This window comes from Mauremys mutica, chromosome 4, assembly GCF_020497125.1.
Source record: "Mauremys mutica isolate MM-2020 ecotype Southern chromosome 4, ASM2049712v1, whole genome shotgun sequence".
NCBI lineage: Eukaryota > Metazoa > Chordata > Testudines > Geoemydidae > Mauremys > Mauremys mutica.
In genome coordinates, this window is record NC_059075.1 from 151499235 (window position 1) to 151517764 (window position 18530).

Genomic DNA, 18530 nt, shown 5'->3' on the forward strand with positions numbered 1-18530 from the left:
CGGCCTGAGCTGGACAGCGGAGGGAGCCGTGTACCCCCAAAGGGAGCCAGGCACCCCCGCCCTTAGCAGCCGTGGTGACTCTCAGCCAGCCCTGGAAAAGCAGGCGGGTTCTTAGATGGCTGGAACACACAGGGCCGGCTCTGGCTTTTTGCCGCCCCAAGCAAACGAACCTGCGGGCCGGCCGGAGCAGTGAGGGGCGGAGGGGGGGAACAAACCAACCCGCGGGCTGAACGGAGTGCGGGTGCAGGGGGACTCCCGGCCCTGCAGATGTGCCCTGGGCAGCGGAGGGGGGGGGCGGAGAGAAGGGGAGCAGGGCACTCGCCACGCCACCTGCCAGGAGGGCTCCACGCCGCTCTAGGCGGTGGGGAGGGAAGGACGCGGGCTGCCCTGCTGGGCTTGCTACAAACCTGGCACTGCTCCCAGCAGGGCGCTCCCCTCCTCCGCGCTGCCGCCCCCTACAGGGCGGCTGGAGCAGCAAAGGAAAAAAGAAAAAAACCTGCGGGGGCGGCCGAAGTAGCGAAGCTAAAAAAAAAAAGGATTGGCCAGGATGCCGCCCCTTGGAATCTGCCGCCCCAAGCACGAGCTGGCTGGGCTGGTGGCTGGAGCCGACTCTGGGAACACAGCATCGAAACCCCGTGGTTAGCACAGAGAGCAGAAAGTTACAGCACAGTCCATCTGGGTTGGTCCAGACTCGCCCTCTGAAACCTCTTTTGTCCCAGGACGGAAGCTTCTCCTCCTGCCTCCAGCAGCCCACACTTAACAACCTCACCCGGCCCCTCCCCAGCCCTTTGACCTCCCGGGTCACACCCGGCTGGCTTCCTGCGGAGGGTTTGGCCATCCCTGGTCGTCAGTTGCTAGGTATGAAATGTCTGCACAATATGAGTGACCATTGTCTTCTCAGGCTCTCCATGGGCATGGGGGCCAGGCCAGGCATCAGTCACACCTGCAAAGAGTAAAAGCCGTTCCCCCCCACACACCTAGTTAACCATGCACCACATAGGTGAAACTGAGGCACACACAATAGTCATCCAAAATATTATGAAAAATTCCCGCTTGGTCACAACAATACACTGCAATCGCACATGTCTTCTTTTTAATAAACCGCACACACTGAGCTCCTTAGCGTCCATCGCTTTGCGAGAGGGTTCACGTCCCATATTGTTCTAATCTAGCATAGCACAGATCTCTCATCCGCTCGGGATAGAACCTAGGAGGCCTGTCTCCCAGCTTCCCCCAGCCGCTCTAACCACTAGACCTCACTCCCCTCCCAGAGCTGGGGAGAGAACTCACAAGTCCAGACTCCCAACCCCACATGGTTGTTATAGGGCGATGTTCTGAGTAGGTCATCAGGGTGCAGATCCAGAGCGGTCAATGGGGGGCAGATGTTGGGAAGGGCAGATCCACAGCATCCTGGGGCTGGGGTGGGGCAGGGGGGCTATTGTTTGGGGATGTCAGGGCTGAGGCAGACATTGGCACAGTTGCTCTGGCCCAGCCTGGCTCCAACACCGTCCCTCGTGTCCTCCATCATCTCCTTGTACTGGCGCTTGAAGAAATTAAGCTGGTAGGAGACAGAGGGGAGAGATGGTGAGAGCTGGATGGACAGACTCACATCCTGGGTCAGAGGGATGGGATGTGGGACCCTCTCCCCTCCCCCACCAGCTGGGAGGGCCAGAGGCCCCGCCCACAGGGTGATGGGCTGTGAGGGAGGGGTTAGAGCCCTGCCCCACTCACCTTGTAGAGGGCTGTGGTGATGAGACCCAGCAGGACCAGGCCCCCCACGCTGCTGCCCACGATGATGGGCAGGTAGTTATAGACCTCGGAGCGCTCCACCACCGTCTGCACCTGGGGGAGAGGGGCTGTGAGATGGGGACCCAGGAGTCCTGGCACCATCACCCGCCCCTGCTCTAACACACCAGACCCAGAGCAGGGACAGGACCCAGGAGTCCTGGCTCCCAGCTCTAACCACTAGCCGATGCTCTCTCTATCCCGGGCGCAGTCACTCTGGTACCTGGCGCTGGACGAATCCCTCCTTCTGGGTGTATTTCTCCTCCTCGTATTCAATCCGGGCCTCGCTCACCAGACTCACTTTCTGCTGCTGAGTCTGGAACAGAGAAATTCACCATCCCTGACCGGAAATGACACAAACCAGCCCAGAGCATCGTCCCAGGGGAACCCAGAGCAATTTACAGGCTGTTCACACAGGGGCAATCCATTGCCCGGCACTGAGATGCAGCCACCTCTGGGGAGGGGCACCGGGGCTGTTCACTTGGGGAGATCTCTTGCGTGGTGCTGGGAGGCAGAGGCAGCTCTCGTACCTGGGAGACCCACTGGAAGCTGACGTTCCCTTTGATCATGAACTCCAGCGGGTGCTGCATTTCCAGGGTGGCGATTCTGCACCGGATCTTCTTACAGGTGGCCACGGAGCAGTCCTGGGGGTGGAAGGATATCGCCGGGTGAGGCAGGGGGTGTGCAGGGACCCAGCATGGCCATGAGGGTCTGGGTCTGTTTATAGCAGGGGTCCCTCACCCAGCCCAGCCCCCCACTCGCTGTCTGTGTTAGTGTCAAGTGAAAAGGGCTGCTGGGACCAGCACCGGCCTGTACTCACCAGCAGGGGGCGATCGCTCATCTGCTTCACAAAGTCCTTCGAACCGGGCGTGTCAGCCTCACTGGCGCACTGAGCCAGGTGGGGCTGGGGAGGGAGAGACAAGGTATTAATGAGGGTGGGAAGGGAACACAGGACCTTTCCCCTCTAGGGGGCGCCAGCTACAATCCAGCCCCAGGGCAGGGGACTGGCTGGCTGTGGGGAGTCGGGGGAACATGTGGCCTATCCCCCCCAGACAGCCTGTCCCAGCAGGGGGCGCTGTAGGGCAGAGCAGGCGTCCCTGGGCCCATCTCACACACACACAAGGGCAGGGAGAGGCAGGTACCTTGGAGGGGACGACCTCAGAGGCGTCCCACACCCGGACCCCGCTCAGCTCCACGGGGAACTGGAACGTGACCGAGATGGGGACGCGTCGCTGCCACAGGTTCTTGACCTGAAAGAAACAGACTCTCCATAGGGCACTGCAGGAAGAAAACCCAGGAGCTCTGATCCCCAATCCCCTATTCAATCCACAGACCTCACTCCCATCCCTGAGCTGGGGATAGAACCCAGGAGTCCTGGTTCCCAGGCCACCCCCACCCCTCTCTGCTCTAACCCTCAGACCCCACTCAAGCAATTCTACTCTATCCCCCTCCTCTGAGCCCTCTCCCCATCCCCCCCCACACACACTCTGTGCCACTGGCCTCACCTCATACCAATGTGTCACTGGCACACTTGTCCCTGCCTCCTCGGCAGAAAAGTTGATATACTTGGTCGATTCCTCAAGGCTGGGGGAGGAAAAGGGTGGAAGGAACAAGAGAGACAGGAGTGGGTGAGTGTAATGGAGAGTGACAGTGGGATGTCATGTCCAGAAGGGGGCGCTGTGTGCACGGAGCAGGGGTCCCAGTAGGGGGCACTCTCCCCCCCGTCTCCGCACTGACCTACCTGGTGAGGATGATGAAGATGCCGTACTTGACCGGCAGCTCCGCCTGGTGAATCATGCGCTCAGTGATGGGGCCACCATTGTCACTGGGGGCAGGGGAGGGCAAAGGAGAGAGATGTGAAGAGAAACCACCAATTAACTTTACAGGGAGAATGCACCAGAGTCCACTGCCCTGCACAATATTGGACTGCACTGCAAAGAACCATCCTCCTGCTCTGCTCCATAGATCGCTGTGCCACACAGCACTGCCCTGCATGAAATACCCGTGCCTGTACCCTAAGTCACTGTATTGCACCGTACACCACAAGTCTGGGTTATACACCACTGTACTGCACTGCAATATAGGTCACTGCAGAACACCATATTCCATTGCACTGCACCATACACCACTGCCCTGCCCTGCCTCATACATCACAGCACTGCACCATACACCATTGGTCTGAGTTATACATCACTGCACCACGGTGCAGCCTACATTGCAGCACTGTGCCATATGTCACTGCCCTACACCATACTCTGCTGTGGTGCACCATATGCCACTGCTCTGGTTTATACCCCACTGCACCACCTTGCAGTATGTCAGTGTGCTGCACCACAATCCACTGCACTACAGTGCACCATATGCCAGTGCTGTGGATTATACAACAACATTGCATTACCCTCCAGTTTACATCACTGTACTGCACCATACTCCACTTCTTTAGGTATGGATCACTGCACCACCCTGAAGTACAGATAACTGTACTGTGCCACACAGCCCTTCCCTGAGCATACAGCGTTGCACAACGCCTCTCAGCATGCATCACTGCCCTGCACCATTACACCACGGCTGTCTGCCCTGGGGCAGCGTACTAGCCATCATCAGCCAGCACGGTGCATCATGCATTGGGCTGCATCACACTGCTCTGCCTGGCTTTATGGCATCTGCCACTCAGCAGTGCCACACATCACCGTGCTGCACTGCATCCGAGGCCACTGAGCTGCTGTGCCCTCCACTCAATGGCATCACTGCACTGCATGCCACTTCCCCCCAACATCATTGCATTTCACTGCACCAGGAGTTGTGGAACTGCCATTGCCCCATACATCACTGCAATGCCGCATGTATAACTGTATTGCACTGCAGCATACAGCACTGCAATACAGCTGACCGCATTTCACTGGAGCACACATCACTGCACTAACCTGCAGTCTGCACCAGGTGCCACATACCACACGCTACACATCAATGGACTAAACCATGCACCACACTCCACTGCACTGCCCTACATACCTACCTCTCCACACTGCCTCCCACGCTGCCCTCTGTGGCCTGCATGCCCCCCTCACCTGCTGGTTTTGGCTGTGATCTGCAGACTGTCCCCCAGATCAGCTTTGGGGGAGACGTCAAATGTGGCGATGAAAATGGCCTGGAAAACACATGTAGGGTGAGAGGGAGCCAGGCTCAGGGCCTGGGGAACTGCCAGAGAAAGCAGGGGATGGGCAGTGACAGGCTACCGGGGGTGGGGGTGCAACCGTACCTCGGCCCCGCTCCAGAAGATGGGGTGGTTGATGTGGCAGGTGCTGTTCCTCTGACTCTGCTCCTCAGTGCCCACGGCCGAGCTGCACTTAACGGTCATGGCCCTCCTGTTAGACTGAGCACAGGGGACCAGCTAGTGAGAGATGCAGCCCACAGTATCCCTACTGAGCCGCTCCCCTGCTCCCTGCAGCACGGTGCCCCCGCCGAGCCCCCCCACCTGCTCTCTGCAGCACAGCACCCCCTATTGAGCCCCCTGCCTGCTCCCTGCCCCATCCCCTGTATCCTGCCCCCACCCCATGTCTGCAGTGCTTGGGGGGATTGATGGTACCTGGAGCAGCAGGACCCGGCGGTAGGACAGCGCGGCCGGGTAGAAGAACTCCACCGTGGTGTTGTAGGAATTCTCCCCGTGATTCTGGATGGAGACGGTGGTGTTGAGTTCAGGGGTGTCTCCCACCACCAGGGTGCTCAAGCTAAGGGGGAGAGAAAGGGGTGAGCTTCCTCAGGGAGGCCAGTGCCCCAGCATCGCTGCAAGCTTCCTCAAGGCAGTGCCCAGCAGAGGGAACCAGTGCTGTGAGCTCCCTATAACAGTGCCCAGATGGGAACCCCACACAGCCCCTAATGCCGCAGTGGTGCAAGCTTCTTATAAAAGTGCCCAGCTGGGGTCCCCAGTGCTGCCAGCTTCCTGTATCGGTGCCCAGTCAGATGCCACAAGGAAATATGGGGGGATCTCCAGCTGGGTGCTGCAGATCTGAGGCCTGATCGAGCTGGACGGGTCCCACTGTGGAAGTTATCTGCGGGGGAAGGCAGAGGGGGTGACTTACCCTGAGAAACTGAAGGAAATTTGTAGTTCATCAGTGCAGACTCTGTCACTGCCGCAGTCCTTCTCAAACGGGAGCTAGGGAGAGATCCCAGGGGAGGGGGGGAAGGGAGCAGGGGTCAGGGTGGTTAGGAAGGGACCGGAGCAAAACTCAGCCAGCATTGTCACCCATCAGATAATCTCAATCATCACCACTACCAGCAATACAGTCTGAAACAGCATCACCAAGAACACAACGGCTGCATTCGCCCCCTACACTGTTACCTGCACCACTGCATTCTCAACCCACCACCAGCACCAAGACAGTCTGAGCGGACAGCTCCACCAGCAACAGAACCGTCAACAAGTGCCCTACAATCTCAACCACAACCAGCATCAACATCAACACAGTCTGAACTAACACCACCACTAGCAATATAGATGCAACAGCCTCTGCCAATGCTAGCACTCCCACTACAGTCTCAACCACCACCTCCACCACTATCTACATTAAAGTGTCAACCAACACTGTCACAATGACATAACCACTACAACCTCAGCCAACATTGTAACCAAGACCATTACAATCTCACCAACCACCGCTACCAATATAGTCTGAAATGACAGTTACCGGCACAGCCACTGTAACTACAACTAACACGGTAACTAACAGAATTACAATCTCAACCATAATAGAGTGTCAATAGAGTCTTAAACAATAGTCACCAACCAGTCACCCACAACAACCACAAACTATACCACTACAATCACTGCTACCCATCAGTATATTCTGTACCAATACAGTAACTAACACAACCATTATGACCTCAACCAACATTGTCACCAATACAACTACAATCTCAACACAACCATCACCACAAATACAGTCTGCTCCAGCACAAGCAACAAAGCCACAACAACCTGAACCAATACTGCCACCAAGACCATTACAGTCTGAACCAACATCACCCATACCATAATGACTACAACCTCAAACCATACTGTCACCAAGATCACTACAATCTGAACCAACATCACTAACACAACTGCTTCAACCTCAGCTTACATTATCACCAAAAGCACTGCAGTCCTATCCAACAACACAACCAATTCAACCTCACCCAGCACTGTCAGACACATTACAATTTTACCCATCAACACAGATCATCAATACAGGCTACTCCAGCACTGCAACCAAACCCACATCCGCTACAACCATCTTTGATACTGTCACAAACACCATTGTGTGGCCCTGGCAGCCTTACCAGGTCTGCAGTCATCACAGTGGAGTCCTCACTCAGGATGGGTCTGAGGTGGCCGGCAGCAGTGATGGGCTCCCCCATCAGGGTGTAGTTGAGGTGCAGGGTGATGGGGGTCAGTGTGTCCTCAGGGCAGAGCTGGGGAGACAGAAAGACACATCGGACCCCTGAAGGGAAAGGGGGCTGGGTGGGACCCAGAGAGTGGTTTGTTCTCTGGGTGATTTGGGGGCAATGGGCAGGGTTGGAGGAGGAGACACAGCAGTAGGGGAAGGAGTTAGGACCCCCCATACTCACAGGTAACATTATCCGGTATGTCTCACATCTCGTCTCGATGCCGAGCCGCAGCTCCCTGCTCAGGACGGGGCCGGTGGAGTCGAAGGCGGCTCGAATCTTCGTCAGCCCGGGGTCCAGGGCCAGGCTGTACTGGATGGTGCTGGAGATCCTGTTGCCTACGGGGGAGGGGAAACAAGGAACAGAGAGAGACTGAGAACGGGAACCCCAAGGGGAAATGGGACACGGGGCCTTTTCCCACTAGGAGGCGCTGGCTCCGATCCATCCCCAGGGCAGGGGACTGGCTGGCTCAGGAGGGAGGGGAGCAGGGGGTGGGTTTGGTCTGACCTAGGCTGTCCTTGGTGCTCTTAGTGACGGTGAAGCAGACCTCTGCCCTGCTGGCTTCCGTGTTGAGCTGCTCCTGCCCCTGGCAGTCGAAGGCCGAGGTGGGGATGGTTGGGGGCTGGAAGCTGATGGAGACCCTGACTCTGAGCACTGGCCGGGACCTGCCATGGGGGGAACAGAACCATCACCCAGCTGCTCCCTGCAATGGGGCCAGACCCTATCCCACCCTCCCTCCCTCCCTCCACAGAGCCTTCCACCCAGCCTGGATGTGCTCACAACACCCCAGGGAGATGGGTTATGGACACGCAGCTCTGCTTGAGGAGATGCTGGGGGGTAGAAGAAGAGAGCAGCAGAGCTGTCATTGTGCCATTCTCCAGCAGGGGGCAGCAGTCACACACACACACACACACACACACACACACACACACACACACACACAGAGTCTGTGACTACCACGTGGAGCAGTGAAACGACACAGAGTAACTCACCTCAGCAGCAGGACCTGCCCTTGTGCCCCCACCGCGATGTCTGGGAGTCCGTCCCCCGTCAGGTCTGTCCCGCCACTGACGGCCTGGCCAAAGTACTGCAGCGTGCTGGGAAACAGCGACCCCTCGATGCGCTGTGGGGCAGAGAGAGCAGTAAGGGGCGGGGAAAGGGGCGGCTGTACTGTATAATGGGCACTAGGGGGCAGTGGAGGGTGAGGGATGGGGAAGGGGCGGCTGTGCTGTATAATGGGCACTAGGGGGCAGTGGAGGGTGAGGGGTGGGGAAGGGGCGGCTGTACTGTATAATGGGCACTAGGGGGCAGCGGAGGGTGAGGGGTGGGGAAGGGGCGGCTGTACTGTATAATGGGCACTAGGGGGCAGCAGAGGGTGAGGGGTGGGGAAGGGGCGGCTGTGCTGTATAATGGGCACTAGGGGGCAGCAGAGGGTGAGGGGTGGGGAAGGAGCGGCTGTGCTGTATAATGGGCACTAGGGGGCAGCAGAGGGTGAGGGGTGGGGAAGGGGCGGCTGTGCTGTATAATGGGCACTAGGGGGCAGTGGAGGGTGAGGGATGGGGAAGGGGCGGCTGTGCTGTATAATGGGCACTAGGGGGCAGTGGAGGGTGAGGGGTGGGGAAGGGGCGGCTGTACTGTATAATGGGCACTAGGGGGCAGCAGAGGGTGAGGGGTGGGGAAGGGGCGGCTGTACTGTATAATGGGCACTAGGGGGCAGTGGAGGATGGGAACTAAGAAAGGGGCTAATGGCCACAAGGGGACCATGGGGCCCCTATAACATCCCTTCACTACTGTGTGTTGACCCCACCTCCCAGGAGCTGGGCTCACCTGTCTGTACTGGGGACTGAGGCCTCCCTTTTCCCCATGGAAGATGTACAAGGCCCCACGATTGTCGTTCTCCAGGGGGGCCCCGATGGCCACGTCCGTCTGTCCATCCCCACTGATGTCCCCGATTTCGGACATGCTGGCCCCAAAGCGCCCGAATGCCTGCCCCGTCTGCCCCTGCAGTGTTCTCCTACGCCTCAGCGTCGCCCCCTGCAGGCCAGATTCAAAGACGCACATGGAAAATAGATCAGCATCGGCTGTGAGGGTCAGTGCCTCCAACTGAGCCTCCCCATGCCTCTCCCAGCAACAGAGCACCCCCTAGTGCTGCATTGGGGCCAGCACGCACTGCCAGGTGAGCCTCTACTGAGCCCCCCACCCTGCTCCCTGGAGCACAGTGCCCAGGTATCACGGTGTTTATTTTCATAGTATCCCAGCCCCACGGCAGGCAGCCCAGGTAAAACGTGAAGCCCAGGCCATCCACCTTTCCCATGGCCCTGCTTGTCTCTCCTACCTGCCGGCTAAACGAGCAAATATAGACGCGCCCTCCATTCAGAGGTGTATAGTACATGGGGGCTCCGATCAGAACCAGGTCCGTGCTCCCATCTCTGTCGAGGTCCACAGCGCACAGCGTACCCCCGAAATACGAGCCGACCTGGAGGGACAGAGAAGTCACCCCTTCATTTTAGTCACTTCCTCCTTCTTCTCCCACTGGGAACCCCCTCCCCCCCACACACACAGCCTGCTGGGAGCAGGATTCAATCCCCATGTTCATTCCATCCTCTCCCTCACCCACTCTTTACACACAGCAGGTGGTGCTATTCGCGTAGCTGAAGTTGCGTATATTAGGTCGACCCTCACCCCAGTGTAGACCGAGCCTGAGTCTTTCTGACTGAATCATTCCGGAAGGTGAAGCCAAACACATGGTGTCAAAATCTTACAGGCTTCCTCCAGTCCCCAGCCACCACCCCCACCCCTCACACGCACACATCTCCACATTGTCTGTAACGGTCCCCAGACCTGCTCCCCCTGCAGCTCCCATCTGGGTGTCCATTGTCCGTCACTGGTATCCCAGCTGAACAGGACGACTTTGCCGGTGTGTTGGTAGCGAGGGGCCCCGACCACGTAGCTGCTCTGCCCATTGGCTGTGACGACCTGAGACGAATAACCTCAAAGGAAGAGAGGGACGTGTGGAGGTGAGATGGGAAACAGCCGTACAACAGTGCTGCACAGGGATCCCTTGCCCGAACTGAGATGCAGCCACTTCTGGGGTGGGGTACGGGGTTAGTTTACTCAGGCAGCCCTCACCCGGTGCTGAGATGTAGCTGCTGCTGGGGTGGGGCACGTGGGCTGTTTAAATAGGTAAGGGAAGCTGGGTGGGTTTGTTCTTACCGAGGTAAGCATCATTCATGTCAGTGGAGGTTGTGGATACGTTGATGAAGCTCGGCTTCCTGCCGCTCCAGTACAGGTATTGGTATATCCCACCAGACCAGTCATAGGCTCCCACCGCTCCCAGCACAGGCCCGTCCTAAACCGACATGCATGGCAGAGGGGAAATTACAGGAAATGGAGATAGCACAGGAAATATTTACGAGATCTCCCCACCACCTGCAGCACAGCACAGCTTAGCATGGCACTGGGGAGTGCCAGGGGAGACAGCGCCCCCTACTGAGGTCCCCGATGGCAGGGCAGCCCCACTCTCAGACACTGTGGGAAAAGCACGTCCCACGCTGCTCCTCCAGCAATCTGGGCTAATAAAGGGCCATCTGCCTTTCAGGCATTAACCCAGCCTGATGCTACTTAGGCTGAAAGCGCTGTCAGGTCCCCAGCGCATGGCAGCGTGGGACATGCCCCGGGGCCAGGAATCACTCACAGGGGACAGCAGGGAGCTGAATCCTTCCTGAGACATCTCCAGCTGGAAGGAGCTGCCGCTCTGGGACTGGGTGCCTGGGAGCAGAGACAGACATGGGAAAGACCATCATAGACGGTAAAGGCCCCGTGTCCCATTCCCTGAGCCAGCCCTTCTCCCCACCTCGAGGCTGGATTGGATCCAGCGCCCCCTAGGGAGAAGTCCCTGTATCCCATTCCTCAACCCCTTGAGCCAGCCAGTCCCTTGCCCGGGGGCCCCGGATGAGAAAGGCATTACGGGGATCTATGGAGATAGATCAGTAGATAGATGTTGGATGGGGAAAGAGAGACTATTTGGGGCCTATGTGAGCTCTGGATTCCCAGCTGCTCCCCATCCCATCTCAGCCTTGAAAACCCATTTCTAGAGCCGCGGAGCCAGTGCGGCCCCTCCCCCGGCTCTGATACCTTCGATGGCGAAGATCATCTCCTGCAACTGGCTCTGGATGCCCTGGAGGGCATCGAAATTGTCCACCTGGAAGACGTGCTCGTTGGTGGGCTCAGAGGCGATCTCCTGGAGCTCCTGTTGGGCAGTATCACTGGAGAAGGCTTCGCCGACCTTAATGGAGTAGAGGGAGGTACAGAGACCAGGGCATTGAGGTCAGTCATAGGCCAAGAACCTGGGCAAATCCCCTCCCGTCCCAAGCCCTGCTGGGGCTTCAAGAGGCCCCGCTCAGCCAGCACCATGTGCCGCTCCGGGGTGTGGGCGTGGGATGCACTGGAGCTGTGCTGTGATAATCTACACTTTAAGGCCAATCATTAGTTCAATTCTTCTTCCCCCATGGGATAGTAGATGCTGTTCACTAGCTGACATGAGGGTTGAGTGACAGGTCAGCTTAGGGAGGACCAGAGCCATTGTTTGCGCCCCAAGTGCGTGCAGAAAATGAAATCACAGTATTGAGAACAGGGTGATTTTGTAAAATCCTGCGTCTGTGGGAGAAGGTGTCCCAGGAACCCCTTGCTCAAGTCACCCCACATGTGGATCACTAACCCTACCCTGGAAGCACACGAAATGTCAAGGCCATCGGAGTGGGCATGTGGATTGGAGGGCAGTGAGAATACCCCACCTTCGAGTAGACAACACTGCTGAACCTGACCAATAGCCGCTCATTCTGGCTAGTGAAACTGCAGCTCTGCTATAGCGCCACACCCTGGCTCAGTTACAGCCTGGCTTCAGAAGCAGCAAAGAATCCTGTGGCACCTTATAGACTAACAGACGTTTTGCAGCATGAGCTTTCGTGGGTGAATACCCACTTCTTCGGATGCAAGTCTTGCATCTACTATCTACAAGTCTTGCATCCGAAGAAGTGGGTATTCACCCACGAAAGCTCATGCTGCAAAACGTCTGTTAGTCTATAAGGTGCCACAGGATTCTTTGCTGCTTCTACAGAACCAGACTAACACGGCTACCCCTCTGATACTTGACAGCCTGGCTTTAGTTCGTCTCCCCAGCCTCTGTGCCGGTGCCCTCCCATGTTTGATGGTACCATCCCCCCACACCACCACTGTATTCCTGGACACGGGCTCAGATCCATACTACTTCTCCACAAGGCCGCGGCTCACCCCGATGGCGTAGCGGACGATTCCAGCTCTCTCAGCCTCGGGGACAGCATCTGAATAAAAAAGCAGGTCTCCAGTTTTCTGCCCATCTGTGATCACAATGAGAACCTTGGTGGCCTCATCCCGAGCGCCTCTCCCAGTGGTGAACAGCTCCTGCCTGGAAAAAGGAGGGTTGGGAATGCCTGGGAGGGTTATTGATACGTAACAACCCCTAGCGCTCATCCACTGCTTTGGCATTGCAGATCTCAAAGACCTTTACAAAGGAGGTCAGTGTCAGGGTCCCCACTTTACTGATGGGGAAACTGAGGCACCAGGAGGGGACGTGACTTGCTTAAAGTCACAACACAACAGAGGCTCAAAGCTGGCAATAGAACACCAGAGTCCTGGCTCACAGCATCCCCGCTCCCCGCTTTAACCTACTAGTCCCCATTCCTCTCCCACAGCTGGGGATCGAACCCAGGAGTCCTGAGTCCCTGTCCCTTAGCTTGTATGTCCTTACAGCCCATTCCCTGTGGAGTCAGCACGGGGAGGAGGGCAACACCTACACCACTTTCCAGATGGCGCTGGCCGTGTGCGTCCAACCCGTGAGCTGCACGACCGACCTGACAAGGTCATCGGGGTTGCGACTCCTCCTGTACTGTGAGAAGTCGAAGTGCTCTGTAAATCTGTTCGAGTACTGCATGAGGGCGAACTGCAGGAGGAGGCAGGGGAGAAGAGAGAAAAACACCCCAGGGGTGGAGGGTAAGAAAAGCAGAAATCAGACTCAGTTAAGGGCTGGGGCAAGCGACTGGGATGTAGCTCAGGGGTAGGCAACCTATGGCACATGTGCCGAAGGTGGCACGCGAGCTGATTTTCAGGGGCACTCACACTGCCCAGGTCCTGGGCACCGGTCCGGGGGGCTCTGCATTTTAATTTAATTTTAAATGAAACTTCTTAAACATTTTAAAAACCTTATGTACTTTACATACAACAATAGTTTAATTATATATTATAGACTTATAGAACGAGACCGTCTAAAAACGTTAAAATGTATTACTGGCACGCAAAACCTTAAATTATAGTGAATAAATGAAGACTCGACACACCATTTCTGAAAGATTGCCGACCCCTGGTGTAGCTGGTTCTGCAGGAATTTTTTCCTGGTTTTGGATGCAAAATCCATTGCTGGTCCCTGCAGCACAGCGCCCCCTAGCGCCGCACTGGGGCATTGGGGTCAGCATTGACTGCAAGGGGAGCATGCCCCTACTAAGCCCCCAGCCCTGCTCCCTGCAGCACAGCGCCCCCTAGTGCCGCACTGGGGCCAGCACTGACTGCGAGGGGAGCGCGCCCCTACTAAGCCCCCAGCCCTGCTCCCTGAAGCACAGCGCCCCCTATCGCTGCACTGTGGCATTGTGGTCAGCAGTGACTGGGAGTTTGCCCTCTGGCAGTACTCAGGGTACGTAATCAGGATTCAGTCTCTGCCCGTTACCTGCGTGTCGGTGCTGCGGAAACGCTTCATGATCTCAGAGAGAAACGTCTTCATCTTTCTGAAGTTTTCTGGTCTGATGCTGCTCGAGCCGTCGATGAGGAGCGCTATGTCTGTGGCACGTCTGGGGCACTCTGAGCGGGATGGGAAAGAAATACGTCCAATTCCTGACTCAACACCACAAACATTGAGAAAACTCAGTGGAAAGAGCTAGACCAGATCAAAGGGCCCATCTAGCCCGGTTTCCTGCCTCCCCCACCCCCCGCCATCGGTGGCCCCTTGGTGCCACTCCCGGGGCTGCCCTATACCTGCCAGGCTGTCCGGGATGCGTTGGAGCTGCCGGAGGCTCTGGTCCAGGAGGAAGCAGTAGCCGTTGATGTACATGTTCTCCCCACAGGCCCGGTGCACAGTGGGGCCGCACACCTGGGGCATGAGAGAGGGACGGGTTCAGTAGGTGCCCCCTGAGGAGAGCACTGGGGGTGAGGGGAGTCTGCTCTCTCCATGGATATGCAGGGGAAGGCCCCGCCAGGGCAGGGATCCCCATGGGGCAAACAGGATCGCAGGACCCAGCACCTGCCTCCCAGAGAGAGGACAGGGGGACATCACCTAGTCACCCCCACCCTTCACAATGTCATCGCACAGTTACTGTCCCCATGGTGATGTCACCCAGTTACCCCTATCCCTCACAACATCATGTCTCAGTCACTATCTCCATGGCGATGTTCTCCTCCTCCCTGCTGTTTCAGTGCACCATTGTGGGTCCCACCATCCCCCAGACAAACATTACACCCTCGCTGTAGACACACCGTTGTTATCTAGTTACCATCTTCTGCACAAGGCCATGGCCCAGTCTTTCTAGTGGTTAGCACCCGCCTACACACGCATTGTCATTCATCCCTCACCATGGTGACACTGGCGTGTTCTGGTGATGGTGACATCATCTGGTGACCACCCTCTGCTTTCCATCAGCGCACAGAGCTCTTGTTGTGGGAAGATCACCCGCTCCTGTGATATCAGCCCATCCCCCCACCGCCGGTGTCACCCAGCCATGAGCCTCCTGGTGACAGCAGCACACAAGCACTCAAGTCCTGTGGTAACATTACCCACCTGGCGTGTGGTGGGTGCACAGTCGGTCAGGCCCTACGGTGTCACGGTGCTGACATTTCATCCCGCTCCCATTGCTGGGGGGAAGGAGAATCCCGTGGAATTCTGGGGGACGGGGCAGAGACTCACCCAACCCTCTGGGTACAACCCACAGACCGAGCCACTTCCCCACCCCAAGGGGTGGTACCCACCAGAAGATTGGAGCCCCGGGCAGCCAGAGACAAACCGAGGGACATGTTCACGGCATCGGGGGGCCCTGAGAGGAGAAACACGCCAACACCAGGGTGAGAAACCTTGTCATTGGATATGTTTAGTCCTGCGTATCTCTGAGTCATTTCGCACCCCCTCTCCCTTGTGCATCCCCTGCACTCCTGCGGCGAAGTGATGGCAAATTGTTGCATGGATATTAGAATGCAGGAGCCCTGATTCCCAGCCTCCCCTGCTCTAACCTGCTAGACCCTACGCTGCTCCCAGACCTGGGGATGGAACCCAGGCGTCCTACCTCCCAGACCCCCTGTGCTAACCCATTGGACCCCACAGCACAGGGTGCCCCTACTCTGGATGGGGATCTCCTGGCAGCGTCTGGAGCCCGGGTCGCACTTGTAGACTTTGCCGGTTTCATTCATGTCTCCCATCTGCAGCGGGGCCCCGACGATCACCCTGCAGGGAGAGAGCAGAGGGGGGTTTAGGGGACGCCCCATCACCCCTGGGTAGTGGGGCCCAGGCAGGGCAGCCCAGCCAGATGGGCCCCTCAGGGGTGGATATGAGGCACGTAACTACAGGGCTCTGAGCCCACGCTCGGCCCTTACCCCCCGGCGCTGGCACTCCCGAACTGCACCACGCTCTGCCCGAACCCCCTGGCTGCCTCCTGGAAGGCGATGGGTCTCTCCACATCCACACTGAATCCACGGCTCGGGGCCAGCACTGCAGGGGTCAAACAGCCACATGTTAGTTTTCCCCATTGAGAAGGGGCCACTGGTGGGGGCGGAGGGGCCAGCCCCTCCTGGCTGCGGGACTGATTCCGAGCCCTCCGCTGTATCCCCACTCCTCTCCCAGAGCTGGGGACAGAACCCAGGCGTCCTGAGAGCCCAGCTGCTTCCATTCCCCTTCCCGAAGGTTAGGCAATGAGATGGTGCATGCAGGGCCCCAGTTTTTCCCCACCTCACCGGCTGGCAACTCACCTGTGCCCAGGCAAACGAGCAGACGCAAGGGGTGCATCCTGGGAAGCTGGAGGTGGGTTGACTGCTGGGAGCGGTGTCCCAGGAGGTTTGCGGGCACTGCGGAGGAGGCAGCTGAGTGCAGAGGAAAGAGAATTGATATTGGTGCCCTGCAAAGGGAGAGAGAGATCCGCCCGGGGGAGGGGACAGGACTCAGGTGAACGAAAAAAGAAAGCTAAACTGACTGAGACAGACACGCCACCAGCGACACTGACAGACACGGGCACGTACAAAACTGCACTGAGCCAGACAGTCACAGGGAGAGAAAGACAGACCCAGACCCACACCTACACCGTGTGCTCGGCTCCAGGAGAAAGTTATTCATCACCAGCAATACATCTACGCTGAGCTGCAGCTAGGAGGTTACCCCTTTGATGCTAACGTAGGCAAAGCTTTTTCACCCAGCCGCCCCTCGCCTGATCCAGCCGGGCCCCTGGCTCCACACACCCTGGGCAAGTTGAGTGTAGGGTCTCGCTTCACTTGGCCGATATGCTGCTCCTAAACCAACTGTTGTCCCCTTGCGAAAACTCAGTGGGGGTGTTTTGGTACCAGTACCAAAAAAAGGGGAAGGGTGGTTGGGAAATCAGGACCCTGAGACTGACACCCACCAGGAACAATGGGGAGAGGCCAATGCTCCAGGTCAGCCTGATTGACAGGGCGGGCAGGCTAAAGAGGGAGTCAGGAGGGTCCCATCCTCCGTGTGAGCTGGAATTGCCTAGGTCAGACAGTGGGGCCGAGCTAAGGAGACAGCAGGGGCCCAAGCTGAGCTGGGGAGCAGAGCCCTGCCAGAGCCAGAGGGGTCAGAGAAACAGCCCACAGAGCAGCCCTGTGCTGGGAGCTGGGCTGCAGCAGCCAGAGCCAGAAGGGCCAGAGAAGCAGCCCAGGGAGCTGAAGGCAGAGCAGCAGCATCAGTGCTGAGGCCGAGTGGTGGAGCTGGGACTGGAGCAATCTGGAGCTGGGTGCAGTGAGCACCTGGGAAGCGCGAACCTGGGCAGTGGGCCCACTGCAGGCCAGACTTGGAGGGGGATCGTAACCCCGATGGGGCGGGGGCGGCGCTGGGCAGAGGGGTCCTGCCCCCTAGAGCCTGAGGGCGTGTGGCCACCACCAGAGCAAGTGTCCGACCCTCGGCATCCCTGCAGCACAGCAAGGGCCTGGGCAGGGGCCTGGGACATGTGAGGAGCCGACCATGAACTACCCTGACATCCCAGATACGCTGGTTGTGGTGTCCCCGTGCCCCAGAGCGGGGTGACGGGTTTTCCTTTCACCTTTCCCATTTTTTTCTTAAATCTTTTAAATTGGTTGTTGTTTAATAAACTGTACATGCTTTGAACTGTGTGTAATGATCAGTGGGTCAGGGAAGCACCCAGTGCGGAGAGAGCACCCCGGAGTGGGGACACCGTAGCCCCTGCCCTGAGTGACCATGACAAGGTTGGGGGTCGAGCCCCCCAGGAATCCTGGGCCCAGCCTTATTGGGGCTATGTGAACTCTGCCAGACAGGAGAGTGGAAGGGGAGCCCTCGAGGTCAGGCAGCCTCTGGGTAAAGGAAATGGGAGCGAGGACTCAGATCCTTTCACTAGCCCATTTCACCGGGGCCCTGTATAAGCCAGGAAAGTTCCTCATAATAGCGGGACCATTCCCCTGCTTACACAAGGTCAGAGCGTCCACTCAGGGGGGCTGTGCTGGTTTCGCTGAAACAGTTCCAGTTAAACTGGGGCAATTTGTGTGTGTAGCCAAAGTCAGTGACAATGTCCCATGCAGCCTTTCACACAGCCACAGTGAGCAAATCCCACACAACCCCCACTGAGACAACTACACCCTCAGCCTTTCACACAGCCACAGTGAGCAAATCCCACACAACCCACACCGAGACAACTACACCCTCAGCCTTACACACAACCACAGTGAGCAAATCCCACACAACCCACACCGAGACAACTACACCCTCAGCCTTACACACAACCACAGTGAGCAAATCCCACACAACCCACACCGAGACAACTACACCCTCAGCCTTACACACAGCCACAGTGAGCAAATCCCACACAACCCCCACCGAGACAACTACACCCTCAGCCTTACACACAGCCACAGTGAGCAAATCCCACACAACCCACACCGAGACAACTACACCCTCAGCCTTACACACAGCCACAGTGAGCAAATCCCACACAACCCCCACCGAGACAACTACACCCTCAGCCTTACACACAGCCACAGTGAGGCAGCCACACACAACTTTACACACATCT

At 57.6% G+C, this 18530-nt stretch overlaps 1 protein-coding gene across 1 annotated transcript; it reads right to left on the reverse strand.

Moving 5' to 3' along the window:
• Positions 1-1066: 1066 nt before the first annotated feature.
• LOC123368375 (integrin alpha-X-like) lies at positions 1067-16381 on the reverse strand. Its single transcript, XM_045013141.1, has 28 exons — positions 16246-16381; positions 15874-15988; positions 15621-15724; positions 15256-15320; positions 14269-14383; positions 13964-14094; positions 13041-13186; positions 12499-12652; positions 11344-11494; positions 10051-10199; positions 9545-9685; positions 9037-9243; positions 8202-8332; positions 7717-7874; positions 7393-7547; positions 7105-7236; positions 5865-5938; positions 5372-5513; positions 5045-5158; positions 4854-4933; positions 3527-3610; positions 3291-3369; positions 2928-3035; positions 2606-2689; positions 2316-2429; positions 2009-2101; positions 1732-1842; positions 1067-1558 (listed from the first exon to the last, which is right to left on the reverse strand). The coding sequence occupies exons 1-28, from the start codon at positions 16280-16282 to the stop codon at positions 1436-1438; spliced, it is 3297 nt and encodes a 1098-aa protein (XP_044869076.1). The 5' UTR covers positions 16283-16381; the 3' UTR covers positions 1067-1435.
• Between the last annotated feature and the right edge of the window lie 2149 nt (positions 16382-18530).